General features: G+C 37.0%; 1 protein-coding gene across 5 annotated transcripts in view; it reads right to left on the reverse strand.

Annotated features, from left to right (window-relative positions):
* Window positions 1–25,741, reverse strand: part of PRIM2 (DNA primase subunit 2) — a 113,095-nt gene that overhangs the window by 2,693 nt on the left and 84,661 nt on the right. For 3 of the 5 annotated variants that reach the window (XM_066994747.1, XM_048078826.2, XM_066994746.1), the window contains 3 exons: window positions 21,249–21,375; window positions 19,527–19,609; window positions 5,205–5,273 (listed from right to left, as the gene is read on the reverse strand). In XM_066994747.1, coding sequence (XP_066850848.1) covers window positions 5,205–5,273; window positions 19,527–19,609; window positions 21,249–21,375 — 279 coding nt within the window. Of the gene's footprint in view, window positions 1–5,204; window positions 5,274–7,285; window positions 7,362–19,526; window positions 19,610–21,248; window positions 21,376–25,741 lie in introns of those variants that run through there. The other 2 variants (XM_066994748.1, XR_007168974.2) reach the window with 2 other exon arrangements.

Here is a 25,741-nt window from a genome sequence, read left to right on the forward strand (position 1 = left end):
AATGCTATTTTAATTAAAAGAATTCTGCCCAACACCTTTTTTTTTTTCTTGAGTTGGAAAAGAGAAAGTTTTGTTCGTAATCATCATTATCCTTTGTGATAGTGATAAATAATTCTGTTCTGTGAAATTTTCAGTAGGTTTCGGTGAATATTTCTCCAAACAAAAATATTCTGCTCTGACTGGAACTACACAATAAATCTGGACCACAAAAACGCAGGTGAAGCAGACAGAAATTTCCTTGATTTTTTTTACATTACGCTGTTCATGTTACTTCATGCAAGTTTTACAGTGTTTTAGTGCTTTACACCAAAAAAATCACAGCAAGTTGAAAAACCTTCATCGTTAACTTAGTAAATTTCTGGTAACTTAGAGCTACCAGAAGCAGAGAAAGTAGATTTCTCTATCAGTTTATCCATTCACACCTGTAAATCCATCTGGAAGCCACTATGCCCAAAGAAAAATGTATTTTCTGGGCAGTCAGAAATTTAAGCTTGGGGAGTCTGTCGATCCAAGTGAAAAGACCTGTCACTTCAGACAGAACTCTTTATTCCATCCAGTAGCTGATGCTATCACAAGACTGTTCTTGGATTCAACACATTTTGCACATGCTGACCTTCATACAAATTCCGGTTTTACAGTTCTGCTATAGCAAATGTTGTTTTGAAAGAAATTGAAGCAATCGTTTTATAGCTATTGTATCTTTGTTTTCTTAACCAAGAACTTTTAAAACAAAAGCTGACATTACAGAAAAAACGTGGAGCAATCACGGTGTTATCAAGCAACCCAAGCAACCAAATCCTTTTTTTTTTTTTAAATTAAAAAAAAAGTCCAACATTCTTGTGATTTGATCACAAACTAAGAAAAATGTCTTTGACTTAATTCCTCCCCCCTCTTTTTTTTAATAAACTATTCAGCAGTGATTCCTTAGCACCAGAAAGCTTGCTAAGTGTGCCAGATTTCATTTGCTCTTTAAAAATACACAAAGATTGCAAAACATCAGTACTCAGGAATAAAATGCTGAGAGAGGAATGTTAATATATAAATAATCAGCTGTACAGCAAGTAACTGGCACAGCAACACTCATGCAAATGACATTAACAGTAGTTCATTTGGAATACAACTTAGTAACAGAGACACTAACCAGTTAGGTTTTCTTTTTCATAATAGCCAGTCTTCGATCAGTACAACTGTGATCTATTTACAATCAAATCTTGAAGCACTAATTATTTCTACAGGCAAGCCGACACAAGAACATTAATTTAACCTACTGGTAGTTCACAGCTGACTCATATCATCAATCTCTTTTACTTGACTATATGTATGTTGCCCAGATCAAAATTGTTCATTCTGGAAATATTTTCCTCTATTTTGAATTGTTATCCAATTCTATCAACTAAATTAAAATAAAATCTCTCTGTTATTGTAACCGTGCAAGGCATTCCTCATTACTGTGACTATTTACTTTGGGTTACATTTGCACTCCTTTCATTTGCAGGGTGTCTCATTTCCTCTTTACTTAAGCTGCCTTCTGCCCACTCTTCAAAACAAAATAAAAACTTAACCAATCTAAAAAGAATAATCAACATGAAATAGCTTACTATGAACTCACGTACAAATACTAGAACTTCAAACAGTTATGATGCTTTCCATAAGACTTCAAATCCGAATTTGACTAAAAAGACAAGATAGTTCAGTATCTTGGTAGTTTGAATACTTACTCTAGTTTCATGTATAACAAACATATATTGTTTCTTATTAAAATATGATAATTTGAAAATATCTAGCCATTTGGTCATACTTCTATCATATCTTTTCTATCATATTTCTACACAGGCCATTCATTCATAACTCTTATCAAGTCAAAATGGCTTTTCTTCTCACATGGAAAACTGCTTGTCTTGATCAAATTATACTGTTATCATTTAAAAAATAACTTTCCCAAAAAGCAGTGTGCCTTAATATCCCAGAACTTGAAATACACGTTAAAGCCAATCATGCACCATACGCAGTGCTTCCCTTTTCCACACTTTCTGAAAGACTTAGCGAATTTCACGTAGGTACATTTCTTTAACACATTAGTTCCTGCATGAAGACAATGCACTGGACCGCAAAAAATGATGGTCACTTTTGTTTTGTGGTTGTGAGACAGTGAAAAAAAAAAAGGTTTAGGTGAGGTGTAGCACTAAAGTTAATAAGCCCAGTTTACACTGAATCTTCAGATAAGCAGCATTTAGGTATCCTGTAAACCGGGAATACTGAGGTGCAAAGCATCCCCCCCCGATTCTCCCCACATAGTCGTAAACATCCCATTCTAGTTCAGCTGGACTTACTAGGACAGACTTAGTGTCGAGCACTACACTACTGAAGCCAAAAGCAAAGCTGCTGCCAGCATGAAAATAAAATGCAATATAGATTTGATAAATGATGACGGAGAAGAAATGCAGAGAGTTCTTAGGTAGACGTAGTGTAAACTCAGCGAACTCAGAAAAATATCATCATCTTAAGCAAGTCTCTGCTACAAAGCCATTCATGGTAGATCAGAAAGTCTAATCTACATAAGCACTACAAACTCTCAAGAATTATAGGTAACAAGAACTGCTTTGCATAAAATATATCAAAAACTTCCTTGATAAAATTTTGGACAGATTACAAAATTGAAGCTGAGAATTCTCCAGGTGAGCCAGTCCATTTTTTCTGGAAAAGTTTTACTAAAGATTTTTCAGCTATTTGACAAAACAATAATAATCAACATTATACTGCTTGATTTTTCAGGAATTTCTTCCACTGAAAAGCTCTGCTCTTCGCATACAGGAAAGCAAAGGTTATATTGCTTGATTAGCTATCATCAATTACAGAGACTTTTTTTTTTTTTTATCCTCCCCTTGAAAATAAAATTACTAAAACATGTAGTTGCAGGACAGAAAAATTATTCTTAGCACACTGTTGATGAGTTTAGCAGCTAAATTCTCAAAAAAAAAAAGCACCCTCATAACCATGTGACATTCAAACTGTAGAAAGTGACTTTCTGTGTTTTGTGCTTTTGCTGCTGGAACAACGATGACAGGAACTAACAGAGGGAACACCAACAGCGTCTGTCTATGTTCTGCCTCTGTCAGTTTTGCAGCCACTGTGCTGCTTTCTGTTAAGTAAACTTCATAAAAATAACCAGACTTCAGTAAAATTACTTAGTGGACTATAGAAAAAATTACCAGGATAAAAAATCAAAGACCTATCGCCTCAAACCATTCAAGCCACCTAAGAAGCAAACAATAGAAGGGGACCGGAACGCGCCATATTGTTCCACATAAAATTGTTCCATTTACTTTTGTGGACAGCATTCCCAATATCTCCGTTTATAAGCTTTTACATGTCAGAGGATCTTCACAGGGGGATTTAGAAAGCAGTAAGTTACTCCACATGTACTAAACGTGATTTTGTAGAAATGAATAAGGGTTACTATAGTAACCAGATGAACAAAAAAACTTGACAAAATCTTTTTCACTAGTTTGATTACTAGGTCTGAAAACGATGACACGCAGTCTTTGGGACAGCAGGACTTCTGGAAAGCTCTTCATCCAGAGATTCTAGTTCCTTCTTCCCCAAAAACAAAACATGATAAAAACTACAGTTCTTGTTAAAAAATAACTCATATTAAAAGGAAATGTGCTTGTGGCTTGAAACCTGTCCATAGAATGCACTTATTCCCTGGAGGCTACATTTACATCTAACCTATGCAGAAATTCTCAGGGAAGTTGAATGCGTGAAAAAGAACAATCATAATGCTTCCTATTGTTTCTTGGAAGATTTTGATAACCTTCAGGACAGAGCTGTTGTTAGGTGACAGTTTCATTTCTACATGAAATGAATGAAAACAGAACAAGTAAGATGAATCTCTAGCTGAAGTATGAAACAGCAGCAAAGCAGGAAGATGATTTTCTTAGCGCAAGCTGCGAAAACACATATTCATATTACCCAGGACTGAAAGAAAATAAAGCTTTGTGGGAATTTACCATAGGACAACGGAAAGACAGCTTTACTAAAACACAACACACATTCAGCACCATGTTGATTTATTCTTTGGTGAATATTGACCTTGGGTTCATAGTCATCTTGGGAAAATTATTATTTCTACTGACTTAGCCGTACATAGGGTATATATTATCTAAATTTCAAATAATACATAATTTTGAATTTCCTTTCAGATTATTACAGCCATTTTATCATCTTCTTTGACGATAAGACAAAGCGTTCCTCTCAAATTACAGCTGCCAAACTGGCAATACTGAATATGGCTTCAGAGTATACTTTTGCTATACATTCACCCTAATGACTGCTGGGAATTTGAGGAAACAAGCAGTTCCATCTAAATCAAATGTGAAAACCAATAAGAACAAAAGAAGTCAACGGCAAACGTCTCTGGGTGGGTCATCTAATCCTCAACCAGATTTTGAACAAGACCATGTTCTGATATTTGAAAGGGATGTTTCCATTTTTTCAGCTGTGGAGAGGACAAATTTATAAGAAAGACTGCACCCTCTTGTTTTTTCTTGACAACAAGGAACCTCGAGCCAATGAGAAAACTATTTTTTGAATCAAGAAATCATGCAGGAGGTATGCTACTGCCATTCTCTACCTTACAATTTTGTGGATCTTGCTTTAATATTTTATAGAAGCTTATGATTAAGCAAGTGGGAAAGGTCTGTGAATGTTCAGTTTGATTTAAAAAATCATCACACGTGACCAAAGACATGAAAAAATGTCAAACGAAAATAAACAATATTAACTCTGTAAGTGCTGGAAGATTAGAGTTTCAGTTACATTTCTTAGATCTATTCTGTTTATTTTTAAGGTGTATCTCAAAATATCAAACATACATTATGGGTTAAAAATAACAGTGTTTAAAAAGAGGATATTGAAAAAGTTAAAGGGCTTAAAATAGACAAAATTTTACATTATTGACCACTTTTAGGAAGAAATCGTAACTTTTTACTGTATCTAACATTCAGGATAGTAAATAACATCAATATATAAATGTAGGAAATTACAAAAGAATATGAGAAATTATTGAAATGAAAGCTAACAAGGCAAGACAGCTGATGGATGTGAAAGCTGCAAATAGCCTCTGGATTTCATGCACGATTTCCATGGCCTTCCTCGAGACAAAAACGGTGATTATAGTATAACAAAAATTAGTAGCTACTTACATCGTGTGTCAATTCGAAGTACTTCTGACAGGCCAACTGGTAATGCATGCCCTTCACCAAATCCAGGATCTAAACAGAGGAAGAAAAAAATTTAAAGGCTTCAGAGGTAGCACAGACATACAACCAGAGAATTCTGCATCTTGTTGATATTACCATGACAAGGTAAATATCACTTTTCTCAGCAGACATGTATAATACCTTGCAGAATTCTGCAGCACATGACATCTTTGACTCGTGTATTCTATTAATAAGTGACAGCATTTAGACACGCTACAGTTCTTTAAAAACACTCTGGCCACATTAAAAACAAGATAAAACCCCAGGAAGATATATCTGGTCCCTAAAACTTAATTTTAATACCCTTAACTTCAAAAATGAGTTGTATATATATTTTGGTAATACAATTGTGACAGTTATTGCCGAACTATCATATTGCAACATCTCTTCCATAATTGCAGACATAAATCTAGTAATTCAAGTGGTTGAAGCATGAAGCAATCAAGTACACTATTTGTATTTTTATTTTCCACATTACCAGTTTGTACAGATGCAGAATAAAACACTACTGTGCTCCCATCAAGAAAATTTAATGCAAACCCTTTAGACAAGTGTCTGCGAGACAGGAATGCTTCTACCTTCAATCAGATTTGTCCTTTTTGAAATGTAGTTATTTCTAGCCAAGCTCAGCAGAATACGTGAGTGAATAGCCTGTTTTCAACACCTATTAGGAAAATCATGCTATCTTTTGTAAATACAATTTGCTTCCCAATTCTACCGCATGTAATCTCTTCTGTGCTGTATAAAGTTCCATTCTTATCAGCAGAACGCAATGCCGCCTGAATTTTTTATTTATTTATTTAAGTTTCATCACCTCCTCCCTCCTTCATATAATCAAAATGTATGCGCTCTCTGCTTATCAAACAGAGAAGATTGCTGGAATTAAGAGATAACCTCACTGGAAGGAAAAATAGTTTTCAAGAAATGTTAATTTCAAGGCCCTTTCCCAGGTTTGACCTTTGTGTCAAACACAGCAATACACTCCGGCTTAAATCCTTGCTGCATTTGTTATTGGATGCCGCCTTGTATTTACTGACAGATATATAAATAAATTACATTTGCTGAATGGATAAAAATGGCAACACACTGCCAAGAAAGTACTTAACCACATTGTTTCTCTGTTACAGTTCAACTGATTACATTTCTATGCCTCTTGCCACTTCCTGTTAAATCTTCTGTAAAAGATCAAGACCAAGGCCAGCCAGGCAATGAAGTCTGAAATTTGGCACTCTCTCTCAATACACACACACATCTACGCATACATATATATATATATATATATATATATATATATATATAAAAACACACTTTCTTTATCCCCCCCTTTGAAAGTGACTGAAAAAATTACCGTCACATTAAGCAAAGGGTTGAAGAAAGTTCGTCTATTCGAAACACTTCAATTACATTTTGCCTTACATCTTCCTCTGCCTGTTCCTTACCATAAAATCTGTACCGTGCAAAAGAGCTCTCTATTTTCAAGTAAATGCTAACAACATTGTATGTATTCATGGTTTTTTTTTTTAAAAAAAAAAGTTGAATCCCAAATCTTGACATTTATGTGTATTTCAACTGGACAGAATTGTTACAGCAGTTTTCATTATACCAAAAAGCCATTATGCCCCACTATATTTTCCTCATGATTCAGAGTCACGATCAGAAGACCTACGGGTGCACTGGCTAGCTGAAAGAAACATTTGCACTGAGTTATTTCATAGCATTCAGATTTTTCTCAACTAACCCTTCCGGCGGGAATAAGTCAACTAATTCAATCTAGCTCATGAACCCTTAAGGTCTCCTAAGAATTATTCATTTAACCAAGATTACACCTCAATGTAAGTAAACAGTTCAAAACCTCAGGTGGAAATGCATTTTAAGACTCAGAACCGAGTGAGCAAACAGAAGCTTTCTGAAGTATCAGCAACTTCTGAGTATAAAAACCTCAAAGTTTAAAGGCATCGAGGTTCTCTTCTAATTTAAGAGAACTTTTAAGAAAAGTTGATCAGTTAAAAGGCTAGTAGTCATACCGCAGCTTAACTTTTCGATTCCAGACCACACAGTCATAGCTGCTTTTTGCATCAATGCTACCATTATCCAACTCTCCTGAAAAGCAGAAAAGACAAGAATTATCAAAGCTGGCTTTTGATTTACTAACTCGGTGATTCACAGGATGTGAGATCAAGCTGCTGTTGTCGTCTCTGACGGTTCAGTGCAAAAATGGTAACTTCAAGTGACAGACACCAGAAGAGGGATCACTGACACGGTACGGATGACGAGAGAATAAAGCGGCACTTACAAATAAATTCCACTTTTGTAGGAGAGATTATCCAGGACAAACTATTCTTAAACCAGGCCCATTTGAGGCCTGACCCATCCTCAGGAAAATCTTGACCCATCTTTAGAGTGGAGAAGAGTACTCCATCGAATCGATACTGCTGACACGTAACGTTACCAGAGCTGGCCTTGAGGAACCTAAAATTCTTAAGGAACAATTTTGTAATTGTGCAGCGGCTCCATCTTCACTGCCCACCTTCACCACACTTTCACCAAGGACCTGCTGTCCCACTCCCTCAAGACTGCTCAGACCTCCCAGAGGCTGCTATTCTGTAACCACACTTTTTTTTTTTTTGCTGCACTACTATGAAGACACACATAGCTTGGAGAACAGCTGTTAAGAGGAACCCCTACCAGCATTCTCCGCCGAAAATGGTAATCACATCTTCATAGCTCTTCTTTTCCCACCACTGACGGTGCTCCATAGATCAGCATGGCAGCCAGAACAGAGCAGGGACTTTCATCTAATTTCTCAAATCAATGTATGTGGTTGCACCACTAGGCATACTTACATTGAAGCTAGATTGAACGTATTACATTCCTACTCCTTTCCCCTCTCCATCACATCACCTCCTCAGCTTTGGCTGTTTAGCCAAATTTCAGCCAAATTTGACAGGTAGAAGTGACAAAGCTAGACAATTCTTACGTGGTGATTAAAAATTTGGTTGGGTAGAAAAGCCAGACAAACATTTGTGACTCATTCGGGGAAAAGCAGTTGTAATTCAGCTCCCATCCATTCTGAGAGGCACACAGAAGGCAGCCAAAGCATAAATCTGATAACTGGCACATAACTTTAAATCAGCCACATCACATAGAAACAGATTAACTTGAGGAATAAGGATTACAATAAACATACCCAAAGAAGAACAGCTTTAGTAGATCAACTGGGTGTTCTGAGACGAAATAAAGAGTTAATAATGGTAACAGCAGAACCAGCTAGGAAACAGTGCTCTGCAGGAGAGGAACGAGCAATGCTCTATTTAAATAAAACAGAATTATCATTCATAATAAATATTATCATTCCTACTACAGTTGTGCTCATAATGAAAGCAAACTTGCAGCTGCTTTTCGCTGGTGTTACCCAGAAACAGACCTCCACTCAAAACTACCTTAATTACCAGCAGCAATCTTTTGCCTCCACATATATTCAGACATTTACACTAAATTGCTTTATTTTGCAAGTAACTGTACATAGTCAAGGACTCCTTTTGTTAGTTCTTATGTGCCTTTTCTTTCCCTGCCATCTGCAACTTGCTTTTGTGATGGTGCTTTACTGACTACTAATGAGGTTAAGATGATGTTTGGCAGCTGCATGCAGCCACCTGCTTTATGGACCTTCAGCTTTTACAGCTAAGACACTGCATAGCTGGGTAGTTTGAGCTCTGCAATTATCCATTGTTAATTTCACTTATTCAAAGTTAGTTCATTTTATCTGAAAACGGCTGAATTACCTTATATCTTCCAAACCCGAAATCTTTCTGCTGTAGATTCAGTTAAGCGTGACTCATTTCTAACCTTCATTTTATTTCAAAGGTGACTGAAGATATGACAGGGGGCAACTGCTGGAACACATCTGAACACATTCACATTTTCTTCTGTTTCAGGTCAGTTTGTGACCACCTGAGCATAAGTCCTGCCCCAAGACTCCACACTGCACTTCACGGGAAAATCTTTTCTCCATTTTTTAATACTTCCTTTATATTTTAAACTGATCACCAGCAATTTTTGAAGGTTTTCTTTGTATAATGTAGCACAAATTTTCTCACGTTTAAGTTCTGCTTTCCCTCTAGGACTCCCTCACAGGCTGGAGGACCATTGCTACATCCTTGCCACAGCTCCTGTTCCTCTTACACTCTTTCACTTGTCCTTTTGTAGTCAGAATACTTGATCTCATGGCACTCAGCATCGCATATGGTAATACTCAGGGCACCGTAACAGCTCAGCTTCTCCCCTGCAACTTGCATCCCAACCATGAAGTAACAAAACCTAATCCAGTATGCTTTGCAAAGGTAAAAATAAGAGGCAGTCATGACCTTGATGGAGGTATTTTATGAACATCTCTTAAAAAAATACCTGTAGTTTTCCCCCCTCCGTTTTTAATGTATAGACTTTCCAGCCTTAAGTTCTTGTTTTATGTATGACAGTGGGGAACTCATTAAACACTTAAAAATAAACGAATGTCTGAATGAGAAGAAAATGTCAATATGTGACTATAGTTGCTGCAGCAACCCCTGGGCAGCTTATTTAATGAAGACAGACATTAATTTAAACCGAGTTAATCATCTTAAAAGGAAACCTCTCTAATGCTAGTTGTGTTTGTTTGCTTGCTTGCTTTTTCAAAGTTTTACACAGCCTACTGCTGAAAGATAATGGTGTGAACATCAGGTGCATTAGCCCTTCTTGCATTTGAGTATTTCACTTCTCCGATTTCAAAAAGTTTGGAAATAGCACGTTGTAAAACGTACACTTTTAATCAGAAATTTGGGGCTATGTTTCCCCATACATTTTCATTTAACTTGACAAATCCTGTATGAGTTTACAGCCACTTATTTTAAAAGCCAGTGCTGCCCGTTTTTAGATTTGATAGATAACCCACGTTCCCGTGTAGCAAGGAAATGCTCAGTCAAAGCCTGGACTGTTATCAAGTGTGAAAGCAAGCATCTGAAATACTTCAAAATCAAAACACCTTACAAAATAAAATTTTTACTTCATGTACATTTTAAGTTTACAAAACAGCAGTTTCAAGAACAATGACCTAAGACAACTTGCTTCGTATATATTGTTGAGAATACAGGAAAACATGAAAACACATCCTAAACAGTGCGTTTAAACCTTTGATTTCTTCTGTGCTATTCCTTTTTCCTCCTTTCTCTTCTAAATAAAAATGTCACGAGCAGTTTAATACTCCATAAATTGAAGCTGCTGAAGTGTAAAGACAGATCCTAATTCTGCCCCCTCATTCCTGCCATCTCCATTTTAATGACAGGCTGAAAGCGAATCTCAGTCCTCTTCCCTTTTCTCAGGTTCACCTACAGCTGGATAATTTTTTCATCTATTTTACCATTTAGTCGTAAGTCCAGCATGAGGGAAGGAATGGAAACTCAAGAAGCACAGACAAACAGAGGGTAAAACTGCCTTCCATAGCAGCAGGACCAATTTAGGCTAATAAGCACGTGGTACTGAAGTCTAAGATTTGACTAATGAATTTAAATACTTTAAATTGAACTCGCTGAAACTAATGACATTCTTCTCCAACAGTGGGAGAAAGTATGCTTTTTACTCTAATTTTATTATTATTTGCCCTAAACAGCACGTAATTCTATTATTCTAAAAGACAAATTTGATTGTGTGCTAGCGGAAGGTGCCCAGAGAGGCTGCGGAGTCTGCCTGGAGATCTTCAGAAGCCACCTGGACATGGTCCTGGGCACCCTGCTCTGGGTGGCCCTGCTTGGGCAGGGGTTGGAGCAGATGCCTCCGGAGATCCTGACCACCTCAACCATTCTGTGATTCAGTAATGGACACTCTCAATATCAACTGACCATACGTTTTTATTACATTATTCTGGTGGTTAGGATATCAAATCCAAGTTCTTAAAAGTGTATTTTCTAGCCCAACCTTTATTGGTTTCCAGTATAATAAAACATCTGTCTTAAGTACTTAAAACCATGTTCTACATAGAATAAAATCTGTGCATATACTCTGACTATACTGTATTCTTAAAGACTTTTGTTATCAAACAGATTAGCTATGCTCCTCACTGTGTTTCTGTATCTTTCTTGCACTCAAAACAAAACATTCAAAACAAAAAGTTTTCTTTTTGTATGCTGCTTCACCCACACAAGCCAGTTCATCGGTCCATCAGTTCAACAGTTACTTTTTCAGTTACCAGCCCTTCAACCAGATTTTAGAACAACCCACTCTTATTTAATTGCATACACCCTTTTTAACAACAATCTCACCCTCACCTGACAATAGCCATACATACCTTCTCATTCCTAACATTTGTTTCAACTTATCAGGAAAAAAAATGAAGACTGGGAAAACTAAGTCTGAAATACTGTCACTCCGATTTTTAGAATAGCTTTAATCCATGTCATGTTAAGATGTCATGAAACACTTAAGACATCAAATTATATCATCTTAATACTCTCCATTGATGGTGTCAGTAATACTAACACCACAACACCAACAAACATATACTAAAAAAGTCAAAAGAAGTTGATCAAGACACATTATACCTGAATGATAAGAATAGGTGAGAGTATTAATACTGGAAAACAAGACTTGCTTAGTATTGCCTAGATAGACTTGTATTTGTATCTGTTCAGCTTATATGCCAAAGTAGCCCTAGTGAAATCAATAAGCATATTCATGCTTGAAAACTAAAGACAACAAGACACATAGTTTAACTGAGGAATCATAAGCAAAGTACAGTATTAAAATACCGGGTCTATAGAGTAAATCAGAGAAAGTATAAACTCAGATGAAATGGGGGAGACGCACTCCTAACACACAACTATTATTTTCAAAATACTGGAAAGGTTGAATACTGTCTCCTACCAATAAATGGTCCCCATCAATACAAAATACATGGAAATTTACAGCATTTGTAGTTACACAAATCTACACCAGAGTGCCACAAAGATTTATTTTCACTAACGAAATTTCCTTGACATAATCTTATTCTCAAGACACTTGACTGTCCACCTGGAAAGATTTAATCGTTTTAAAACATTTGCAAATTTTGATATAGTAAAGACAATAACCATCTGAGCAATTTTGGAAAGCAAACAAGCAGTCTTAACTCACCATTTGAGAGATGTGAATGATGTACAATTTCTAGATTGAAGGTCTAATGCTTTTTTAAAATTTCTTGGCAAGCAATATGTAAGGGTACTCTATTTTAGGACTTGAATTTTAACTAGTTAATTTACTGGGGAAGAATTCTGCCACAAAAAAAAAAATCTCACAATATCTATGCTCTAAGTAAAAATGTGAATTTTTGAAAAGAGTTAAATTAATAAATATTAAGTCCCATATGGTATCATCATCAATTAAATATTTATCATAGCCACAAGTCAAAAAAAAAGACAAGAATTAAAATTGCAATTGCTAAGAGAGATTTTAAGGAACTTTAATGCACCAAATTTCACTGTGATAGCAAAACCAGTCTCACGTGAGATTTGTCTGTATTAAGAATATCAATGGTTCTTGTGGTTTTGTTCCTGTTTTTATATATCTCCACAATAAATAATAGTTTAATAACTATTAGTAATTCTTACTTGAACAGTATCCTCAAAACTCACAGAAACACTACCAGCACTAACTGCGGTTAGGGCAAAATTCTTCAGCTGCAAAGGAAAACACTTTTACAGCTAGGAATGATCTAAAACTTTTCTAATATTAAATCGTCAGAAGGGGGAGTGTGGTTTGCCCAGCCATGGCTTAGCTAATTTATTTCTCTCCCTTTTAAGACTCCCCTATCCCCCAAAACATCAAACTTGTCAGAAAACATTGTCCAAAGTTCAATGACTCATTTAGAATCTTTCATTTAATCCAATTATGGAAAAAAGCGGCTTTTTAAATTAAGAGAATAATTCTACTAGAAAGAATATTCTTTATTCTAAAGTTATCTATCTTGTGTTCATTTACATTAGCATTTTTTCTTAAAAAAAAAAAAGTAGTAATTGGAGCAAAAGCAATAATGAGTCTAGGTCTCCTGTTTCTCCCTACTGCAGAACCACAAGTTTTTATTACCTTTTGCTATTGTGATAGCAGTGAATTGGGAAAAAAAACTGGGCAATTTCTTCAAAAACCGATATTTTAAAACGAGTCTAAATCAAAGCCTATCACTACTATTTTTCTATTTGAGATATGTCAGCAACATATTATAGTGCATTTAGTAGAGCACCAAAACAGATGCATTTATCTTGCATATGCTTTAATCTTCATATTCTTCAAATTGATTAGCTTTTCTCAGAAGCGCTTTTATAAAGATTTTACCTGATTAGCAGTATACCAAAAGACAGAAATGAAATGTAGTCCAAAATATAATGCAAATACTATGCAATCACACATTAGATTGTCAGCTAACCGTATTACTTCTCCAAGAAGCAATTTTTAAACAAACAAAAAATCTAATTTCACAAATAAAGAAATAGCTTATCCTGAGGAAAATGTGAACTAAATACAAGTCAAATAATTTGGTTCTTGGAATAAACATCAGGATTAATTCTTTCTGCTTCAGGGTATATAATAACTAGGCAAGACCTGTGAGTCAATTCCTCTATTACCAGAAAGATCATTTCAGCAGAGACAATCTCAGAAAACAGCCTCAGAAAATCCAGCCTGAGATAGCTGGCTGGACTGAGGTACTTCACATCAAGCAGATTTACATGTTCAAATGTCTTCATCACTTTTCTCACTACTGGCTCTACTACAAGATGACTGCAACGGAAGCAACGCTCAGACTGACCACCGACTCATGTCAGGTCTGGCAGTATTTACTTTGCACCACAATCCCAAAGCCCAGCTTTCCTGTTTCACACCTTGTCCATGCACACGGAGCCCTTTGGAAAAGCGCTGTGAGGATGGCTTATGTTCCCACCACAGGTCAGTCAAATGCTTTCTTTGTATGAAAAGACTCAGGAATTTCCTGTCTCATGAACCTCAAAGGGAAAAGAGTACTCCTTATCTCAAAAGTATGAAAGACAGCCCTAGAAAGAGAAGACTGAGAACAGCACTCTATATGAGTACTCTAAAAACACCAGATTAAAATCCCAGAACTAAAACTGAGTTGGAGCACAGGTGATTTGGAAAGAACCCATAAAAACAGAAGGCATAAACCAAACACAGGATGGGAAACGCATCCAAACCAATCGGTTGCTGCTTGCAATTATTGCTGAAAAAATAAAACCCACCTGCAGCCATCTCTGATCAACTCGGGATCAACTAAAACAGCAGCCTGACTCATGATTCAAGGACCTCTTCAGATAAGCTGTGAAAGTTCCAGGAGAACTGGGGAAAAAAACTCACTGATGTGGCTGTTGACATACTACAAATCCACATCTGATGGTCTGAAGCACTGTTAACTCACTTTGTGGAAGATAAACCACCACCATTCAGGAGTCTACATCCCCTCGTTGAACACAGCATATTCAGGAATAAATCACAGTTCTTTGTGCTGACAGACAGCACAAAGATTATTGAAGAGAAACACTTAAAACATCAAAAGAGCATTGGATGTAACAACCCCTGGGACTCTAATCAGCAAAAAAAATCCTCAAGATTAGCTTGTCACCAGGACCTTGACGAATATTTAAAAATGTTTGAACAAATGGAAAGGAAGCACCCCAAACAACAACAGTTCTGATCCAGATCACTGTGCATGAACTGGAGATACTAAGGGTTCAACAGACAGCTATGAAAAAATATGAGTCCCCCAACTAAGAACTGCAAGCCTCCATGTGCTGCTGACAAAGATGTCAGCTAAGTCTCCATCAAATTCAAACTTGAATATCTATATTCATACTTGCACAAATTAAAGCTAAGACAGCAGCTCTATTTCATTTTGGGGACAAAGTAGCCACCGATGGAAAATTCTTTGTGCATGGCCTGGGCTGCCACAGCTTCTGTGGCACCTCCTCTTGAGGGAAACTGATACTCAAGGCAAGCCTGATGAGTTTCCAATCAACCTGAGTTTCACAATGAGAAGTTAATCTTAGCAGGGAACAGAAACTCTCGAACTGTCAACCCCTTAAAGCAAGCTTCTGAGTTCGGGAGAGAAGCATCTACTACTGCTCATCTGAAGTACGGAGCGCGATATACTCCTCTCACAAACACCTTTCACCCAGAAGAGGGAGTGCCCCGGAGCATCGAGTTCAGGGAGAACTACAGGACTGTATGTAACAAAATGCTCGGTGGGCACGTGAACAGAACTCTAGGTGGTAAGCTCAGAAGACCTCGTGCCCTTACACACAGAAATGCTTCCTGAGACCTAGCATGGAGATGCCTTTTGAAAATCTCATCTGTTTCCATGACAATGGCTGCATAACAGATTCACACATTGTCAGATAAACATAAGAAACATTTTACAGCACAAACCATCCACCCACGAGGTCTCCTGGGTATAAACAGACACATTCTTGAAAAGGAGCACGTCTTATGGTGATAGCATATAAGGAATCTAGCTCTGGAAACATTTTGTTTAGGTGAAAAATGTATTAACTAAAAAAAAAAAAAAGGTTAATCTCACAGTAGCTTGAACCAACTCTTATTTACTCAAATGTTCTCCCAGCTTACATCTTGACGGTGATACTGAGGGAGTATCACTTGCTGCAGTGGTGATAGTTACTACCTTGCTTTTCAGGTTCGTAGTGATACATCCTTCCATCTACTCCTCAGAGGAGGCTGTAAACAGAAAACCTTTTCTGCATAGGATAACGAGCCCATAGCTGTAGATCCTACTAGCCCTTGTGATAATCCAATTAATTCTCCTCACACACAACACAGTGAAGAATGATTCCTTGACCTCCACAGGGATCCGATAAGCCACTGCATTGCTAACCCCTTCTAGAAATGGTAGAAAGGTGACTTATTAGTTGAACCTATAAAACTCTGAATATGGAAAGAAGGAACTACTTTTGACATTGAGAACATGAAGTACAGGTACGTCTTTTGGGAAACAAAGAAAATCTTCATACTAGACTTGTTTGGGGAAGTGGGGGTCTGCAGGACCTTGGTAATGGAGCGGGTGAATATTATATTTACATTACCCACTTCACCCAAGCAATGAGGCCTTTTGGGCTGAATTCTCATTGATACACTGACTTGCTCTCAATCAACTTTGTCAACACATCCTATTTCTGGGGAAGTCTGTTATGGGATGATCCCATTCCCAAAAACTCTCCAGGAGGTCACTGAATTGGATCTTGGATCACCCATTAGTTGCTGAGAAAGACAATTGTATTAATTTGTCTGCTAAGTAACTAGAGAGTCCTAATAATGAATAGCTGACAGATGGGTCCTACATCCATGTAAAAACAGTAACAGACTTGTATGAAAGTGCAGACACTTTCTAACAAAACAGGTATCGTGTTCTTCCACGTGTGGAGGCAAAAATTAGCTGTAAAACTGTAAAACTGATGGGTGGCATCCAAAACTGAACTTCCAAACTGTCAAGCACAAACCTGCTAGCTAGCTACAACTGGTATGAGCTGGTTGTAAATCTTGATAACATTTAGACTAAACAGAAGTGACATGTTCCAATTTTCCAGGTAATAAAGAGACATAACACAGAACCATCAGTTAGGAAGCTGATTGCATATTTTGCTGGCAGACTATTCAGGTGAAGAAAAATAGGGACTTGGGAACGCAGAAAAAAGAGGGTGAAGATCCTGGGAAGTTGGGGATTATTCTGGAGATCAAAGATGCACGGTGATAAATGCCAAAGAATTCCCTGGGATCACAGCTTGTAGTGCCTGAGACTCTTAAATGCAAGCAGCTACAAAACCGGTATTGATATGACTTTCTGCCCGATCTTCCCAGACCAGCAGTGATTTCCCTGACCTGAGTAAACACAACAGCAGAGTGGGGAGCAAGAGAGGGCTCATGTGAGATAATCAAGCACGGGTATAATTCTGATCTCCTTGACTGTAAAAAGCTTTCGGATCCACTACAGGTTATTTACTGTGTCTCAACTGTGGCACCAGCACACACATCAGCTGATGAGTCAACTACTGCGCATGCTTTCATTAAATGGATGCGAGAGACTTGCATACACTGCAGGCATCTGAGTCCTGGAACACTGATGTCAAACTCTGGCTCCTCTCGAGTTTGCTCTCCTCTGTACGAGGCCACTTTAGTGTCATCTCAGTCCAGAATAATGCATTTAGTACTACCATAAACCATGCAGAGAGAACTGAAAAAGCACTGCAATACATGCATTGATCTGGTTTTGACATCACTGAAGGGAATTTTTCACTTTGTGACAACCTGCTTGTCTAGAACACACAAAGCAACAGAAAAGAATAAATGAAGACACATTTGAAGACAGCAAAGAACTCTGAAACAAAGCAAGGAACAAGTGTAAGAAGCCATGAGCCCCAGGAAAGACACTCTGTTTATTAAAATACATAGCTGAAAGGTCAAGCTTTGAATCATTCATTAAAAACATAAATCTGTTGAGTTTTAAGAAAGCTCTCGCTGATCTGAGCTAGCAGAATGTCTAACAGACTCAAAGGGTACATGCAGTTTGAGTGAATGTCAATCTTGAGGCTGATACACTGGAAAAGCAACTATATCAGAAGTTTCAAAGGATCGACAAACCGTTCACCCCTCCTAACCATTCACTGCACTAAAGGAAAACACATTTCTGACACCACTGGAAGGTCAGCAATTATCACCAGCATTGGAAAAGACACTATAAAGTTGCAGTCTGGACTGAAGGACTCTGAGTTGTTATTGGTCATGTGTAATGGGGAGTGGCAATTATAAGATAGGTAAAAGCTCTTGGAGACAGATGTGAAGCAATCCTCATCTTCCTCCTGAATATCTCAAACTGACTGATGTAAAATATCAATTTCTGAAAACCCAGACAGAGCCAGCTTTATAACTGGACTTTGTTTTGTTTTTATTACTAAGAGTGGCCACTGCAGAGCCCTGTACTCTCAATGCACTTAAACTCACCCCACAGAGTTCCTAGACTGCACTGTGTCCTTTTCCAGCCACTGATAGAGATGGTTTCTCTTACTCAGTTTTGATAAGAAAATTTAAGATTTGTAATGAGTCCCAATCCTACTTTACAAACAAACAAACAAAAAATCCACAAATGAGCTAAGGAACCATGTTAAACAAAGATCCTACCTCATTGTGCAAAAGCACTGAAGAAATAGCCTCAACTGAATCCTACCCACGCACAGCAAGGCAGCTAAAACAGGAAATCCATACCAATCTTTCCAATGATTAGCAGGATAAAAATCTCAGAGCAGCATGACTTTTGATGCATATAAAAAAGAAAAAAGCCAAAGGAAGGTATCTCTAGTGCCTGTCAGATATATGAAAGACAGTTAATATGGTCCAGGAGAGAAAGAAAGGAAAAAAAAAATTCCAAGAAAAAAAGTCTGGGGATTTCTAGAATTTGTGAAGAATGACTTCCAACGAACAATAAAATCTTTTAAACTATTCTCTTTTAATCTACCTCCTAATTACTTCTTCCAAGGGAAATTACTTTAAATGAAACTTATGAAACTTTCACATTTTTTTCTAACTAGTGCAACACTCTGTTGGTGCCTGACCAGCAATGGTGATACTCCACATGAACAAAAGATATTTTTCTACAGACTTAATGTAGACTTCACCCAGTTAATATACCTGACTTTTTCCTGAACTGTCTCAGCTGAGCTCTAACCTGTATGTCTCCCTCCAATGAAGACAACAGCGCTCTTTTATATCCTTAACCTCCTGCAAGAACAATGAATGGGAGGTCAATGTCCTTCAGTATGCACGTGAAAAAGTTCCATTTTCTGCATTGCCCTTTCTATAGATGACAGGTTATCAATTTACTGTTACCTTTTAAAAAGCTGCTAAAATCTGTTAAATTTCACTAGGCATCTCATGAGCTGTTGTTGTCTAGGGGAAGTCAGCACAATGGACATATTTTTTTTCTTTTTTTATAAGTTTATTACCGGAAACAGTGACTAACATCCACTATAGTAATAAACAAACTCATAATATTAAGAAAAAGGTCATGACAACAGTCAACACATCAATGGGAGCACTGAAGCAAGAAAGACAAGATTCTGGCTTAAGCCTTCTCTAAGAAGAGATATTTTACAAACATACCAACAAATTGCATGCAGCATTTCTACACCAATATAAAGTACAATTGAAAAACAGGGCCTCATTAAAGGAAGTTCCAAACAAAATATGCCTTACCTGAGCTATTCCACTGGGAGGGATCTTGTATGACTGCAGCTTCTGCTTCAGTAGCTCAGGCTCACTGTGGCGGAATGGGCACCCTGACAGTAAAAACAAGCAAGCTCACAAACAAGGTTGTTTACCCAGGAGTTAGCAGAGTAACACACTCAAGAGACCAACTAAACCGTTTCTAATTGTCTAACAGCTTATTAATAAAAAAGTTAATTGCCCATATGTGCAATTGCTTTTTTTCTTTTTTTTTTTCCTGTTCTTTTTTTTAAATAATTAGTCCACTGCATGGTTAGTAGGGCACCAGACTCTCAAGAGTTACATAAAATATCTTAACATAACCAGGCCACAGTTCTCATTCATAAACAAGAAAAGAGATTGTTAGCTCCTTACTGACAATGATAGCACTGGTACATTTAAGAGCTGTGAAAAAAATGGAAAAAAGACAATGATAGTCAACCAGTCTTTAAAACATAATCCTTTATAAAATACTGCCTTAGAAAGTTCCACCACCTTGAATAACGGTTTGGATGATGATGTGGTTTTTTTGTCCCAGAATTAGTTCTGAGACACAACTGGAGGAACAACCTAATACTAGAATAACAACAGTGTCACACTGGTGAGGGTTTTCCTTTAGTCACACCAAGATAGGACGTTTTTAAGTACCCCAACAAGCTTAGGAATTTCTGTTCAATTTAATTCGTACCTCAGAACCCCTCCAATTGCTTACCTTTTATAACATCTATATATTTAAAGTCTCCTTGCACTGTGCAACTCAATACATAGAGAGCCAAAAACTATCCAGTGCGATCTAAAGAGAACATTTGAAGACCTGATCTTGAAATTAAATACATAAGAGATTACAAGAATAACAAGACAGACACAATACTCCAATTTGTCAGATACTTTACCAGATAATTTGTTGATAGAAAACTATGTTTATGGAAAAATATGACCTTACTCTGAAGCAAGAGTTTCAAGAAGTAAATTCCAACTGTAAATTCTGTTTGAGTAAGGACACAAGTTCTACAAAACTGATTTTTCAGATTACTTCAGTATAAAAGATAAAGTTTAAACATTATATGTACCCTGTATAATCACTATTATGACCTCGTTTGTAAAAGCATAAACAGTACAGTTTGGCATTACACATCATAGCAAAACAAATTGCTTAAGTATTTATTTCTTCAAAATACTGGAAAACATCATAAATTCTGTCCTTGTTAAGCTTCCTTTTGCAGTATCTATGTTGTCTGGGATGTGTATATAAGCCATGACTTCCACAGTGATAGATTCATTGCCCTAAAGAGTTAAAAATGTCAATACCAGGTCATTTATAAATTTACACTATTCTACAACTATAAATGAAGCATCAAGAAGAGCCCTGAATGTCCTAAACTTCTGAGAAGCAAATGAATTAATATAAGTAGAACAAGGTTGCCAGGCTGAAAGCACAGCTTAAAAGGAATTTAACTTTGGTTTCTGACACACACAGTGGGAAGAAGAGTAGGGAAGGAAAAGGAATTAGAGTTGAGTACAAAACTGAACTTCTCTTGACTGATATTAAGCAAGTAAGGCTAATCACAAGAGTAACAGAGAACAGCAGTGACTATCTTAGTAGTCCAAACTTACTACCAGTGGAAGAAACTGAAATCCATTTGGCTCTCTTCCTGAGCCAAGGAAAAGGCTAAAGATTTCCTTTTCTCTTTTCTCTTTGTTTTGAGAACTCACCATGATAATCGCCTTGACTCGGTGGATTGGACATGATAATCTTCATGCAGCTGTATGGGGTATAATCCGTTCTCCTTCCTTCTTTCCCATAGCTGTGGCGAATGCTGTAAGCATATCCTTTGTCAAACTACAAAAAAAAAAGCATATATACTTATATCCTGTACCAGATTTTTAACTTTGCAAATAGAAATGCTGGATTACGAAGTCAATTCTCCAAACCTACTCAAATTGAGGAAAATGAAAATAGATTTGTTTGCTGCTAGCTTTGATTTTTACATTATATGGACTTGTATATGCACATATACATATTTTACATGCACAAGAGAAATAAGAATTATCATCTTTCAAGCTGATGCAGAAATCATTAAAGACAATTTAAAGATCAAAATTGTGACCCCCAAGATGTTAGTAAATGATGAAGACATGCCAATTTAAAACCTTTCATAAATGTCCATAAAATAATTGTTTTATCATCGAAAAATAATAGAAATTCAGATTTCCTTAGTCAGGTTCATATTTTTGTTCCCCCAAAGCATAATGCTTCACCTATACTTTGTTTCAGCACTAAAGTTCAGTTTGTTAGAGTCTAAAATTGAGTGCTTTGCTTGAGAAAAAAACAAAATTTTTAGCAAATCTCTTTTGTCCAAAAATCAGCTCCCAACTCATACCAACTCCTGCAATAAAACTAAAAGTTCTAAAGAAATATAGGTGTAAACAAACATTTATCTTGGCAGCCAAGTACATTGCTATCAGTGTGTCATTTTAGGTAAGTCCTGTGAAGAAGACTCAGTGACACGAGTTCATGCTATTTCACGTATGGCCATAGCTGACGTAAGATCTGTGGTAGAATCCGAATAATTTCACACCCATATTCCATGAAGCTTTATTAGCTACTGTGAGCCATGAAGGAACATCTGTTCAAATGCATACTCCTAGAGGAACTGAAGTACAAGTTAGAGACTTCTCATTAGCAACTTCTTTTTACAGGATTTTGCCCAAAGTATCACAAAATAGTTCTTAAAAAATAAATAGGATGAAATAATGAAGCTTTGTGTGCAGAATTACACTTCTGTCTCTCTCCTCCTCAAGGAAGCTACAATACATAAAAGAACAACTGTGCTCTTCATGCTCCAGCATTAACTTTACATTTAATTCAGGCACAGAACTTCACAAAAACACTTCCCGTAAGAATTTGTTTTCTTATCAAAAACAACTTAAAAATCATTTTAACTCCAATATTTTACTAACATAGGTCAACACAGACAAAAAATATTGAAGTATATAATGGGTTAACTCTGTTTATTTAACAGATAAGAGCAATTCCCTGCTTGGGCTGCGGATTTCCAATGGTAATTCAGAATACTCAGACATCTGCGAAATTATCTTGACCTGCTAAAACTCATACAAAATAAAACAGAAGAAGAGGTATACTTTTCTTAATATAATATTTGAACGGTTTTGACAAAATCTAACTATATATGATGGAAAACCTGTAACATAATATGGAAATATATAATATGTTGAAACATACAGACAACCTTTGAGAATAAAAACATAAGTTGCACCTGATTCTGGATGGGTGAAAAAAAAGGAACTTCCTTATCAAGACACTGCCGTAGTCAAGTTAGTGTAACAATATTCAGCACTCACTCCAAATCAGACTTAAGGCATCCAAACCACTGAACAAACATTGACTAATTAATCCTTACTATACATTTGACAAAGTGACTTTATTTTAAAAGAACACCAAAAACCACAGATATATCAAATAGACAACGTTGTGTTTTCCAGCACAGCCAAGGCAGGCTGCAGCACATCAGGATATCCTATCTAGTCAACCCTTCTATCCAGGGGAGAAAAGAAATGTTCGGTTGAACAAGCACTATTTTTGCTTACAATGAAGAACTGGGTTTACCTACAGTAATAATTTAGGAAGAAGTGGAAGAGTGTAGGAGGATGTGCTGTAGGCATGTGCATGCCCTCAGGAAGGGCAGGTGCAGGACTCCCCCCTCACCTTAGCAGCGCAAGCAGCAGCTGCTGGCTGAGTGCTGCTGCTCCTGCAGGAGCTGCAAAAGCTAAATACAGCCTTTGCAGCTGCCAGCTTCAGGAAAGCCTAATACAGCAAAAGACAGCATTATAATGGTGAAAATGTGATGTTAGCACTTACATATGTGCATATATACTTGCATATAAATGCACACATGCCAGTACATATGTATCACGGCATGGAACTTAATTGGGAGCTGGGAATTGGTATACTTACTCTTTGAAAACTCCTAGAAAACAGCAAATATCAGACACAAAGATGTGCATATTTTAATTCCCAACCTCTGAGAGAATCTGTTAAGCTAAATGTCAGGTTTGTGATCACATAGCCACATATTCTTCCATCCAGAAGCTCTGGAACCTTTCTGCCTGCTTTGCAAAGATTGGATGAATGCAATTTCATTTGCTTAACACAGGGTATTTGAGTAAGCAAAGCAGATAGGTTTTTGTAAGGCAAAAGCAAACCTTGACTGCTTCCGGATGTATTGCTTAGTTTGCCAGAAAATTAACAACCCTCTAACAGCGCTGTATACTAAAATCTTGAGCTATACTTTTCACATCACTTGTCTTAATGCCCACAGAAACTACTTTTACTACCTAACTCATTATTTTATGCTGAGAAGCAGCTTTTGCAGTAAATAGAAACAACAGCTACATAATAACACAACATGGCCTTAGGACAGGTTGGGGGTTTTCTCATTGCTTTCTTGTAACCCTGTTTGGATCTTTTGAGGCCATTTGACATCAGTTTCATTACACCTATATGTTCTTTGGGCTAGGGTTGCTTTTGTTTTTTAGTAATATTACAGTAGAATATATTTTGAAAAATTAAAATGTATAGAAATAGACATAGCTACCATGTGTGAACTTAAAACTAAGGTATCAGAAGACTGAGTCATTTACTTATTAAGGTAAGAATCCCCTCTGTGCTGAACAGAGTAGCATAAAATGCTTTTTTAAAAAAAGGCAATTTATAAATCTCATTTTATTTCTGCCATTGTAATTGTGCCACGTTTTTAATGGAAACACTAGTGATAAGAAAGACAGAAAGAAATTGTGCAAAGACATTTTTGCTTGCTTTTTTTCAGTAGTGGCCATTCTTCTGAAATTAATACTGTAATGGTAACGGGCAACTGCTGGTAATGTTCAATCTCTTGAATTCATTGCAAAATGCTTGAAATAAGTATTGTTCCAAAATTATTTTTAAATTTCAGACAACACACAGTGTTTTTGTGGCTATTTGGCAGATTTAAAGCTGTCCAACACCACTATCGTACTTCCTGGTCCACATTTACTACCTTACACTTCTGGAATTAACCATAAACACCCCAGTGCTCCTGAACAGTCCCCTTCAAAATCCATCCTCCACGCTACAGAGCCTTCATGTGCAAACCAGTTGTTTCTCTGAAGGAGAAGGAATCTGTCCAATAGCAATGGCTGGCAAATCTAACTTCTCATCTGCAAGAGAAGACAATTGATGGTGACAAACACTTGCCCAACTGTGCACTTGCTCATGCACATTGATAACTGTCACCTGTTCTCAGAGCCTTTGCAGCAGCACAGGGAAGGAAAGACTAACACAGCTAAGCTGGCCCCCATAGTGAGATGCTTCACCAAGACCTCTCCTGTCCTTGTGATTCGGTTTCTGGTCATTATTCAAGGGAACAGAGTTTTAGCAGCGTCAGTATCCAAGGGGCTGTGCGGTGCTCCTCAGTAGGAAGAAGCCATGAATTGTGGCATTTCATTTCAGAAAGCACATCCTGAGGAACAGCCCTCTGTACGCTGGGGGATGAGCTCAGTGATCAGACTAGCTCTTTCCTAATGCTATTACTCTAGGATATGCACAAAGAAAAATCCCCCTCAGAAGCATTCCCTTTCAATTGCCAGTGAAAGTACACATATATATGTATGTAAGTATAATTAGATGTGCTTGAAATTTGCACAAATTAGAAGGCAGAGAAATTGTCCCTTCCTATTTATTCCAAACCCCCAAACAGATGCTGTATGATTCTCCCAGTTCCTTCAACAAAATAGGGCATTTGCAGAACACATCATGCATGTCAGTGTTTGCAGGGTCATTCTAATTGCTTATAGACAACTTGTTTTTAAACTATTTCAGAAAAAAAACATGTCAAAATTGTAAAACTATTACAGTACAGACCAACTATGCAATCTACCAAAAGGTCATTATGACAGAAAACTATGAAAGGTGAAAACTCAAAATGATTTGAAGAACCACTTTTTTAGTGATGGCCCTATAATAAAAACGTTCAAGGTTTTTATTGAAGCCTGAGATGAAGTTGCTCGATAATAATGATGCTGCCCAAGTGGGTACATCACCTCCTACTGTGTGACAGTTTCCACTGAGACAAAAGAAACAATAGAACAGCAGCACTGCAATAACACCATCATATTATTGAGTAACTACATATACTAGACCACCTACT

This window comes from Anser cygnoides, chromosome 3 (genome assembly GCF_040182565.1).
Source record: "Anser cygnoides isolate HZ-2024a breed goose chromosome 3, Taihu_goose_T2T_genome, whole genome shotgun sequence".
NCBI lineage: Eukaryota > Metazoa > Chordata > Aves > Anseriformes > Anatidae > Anser > Anser cygnoides.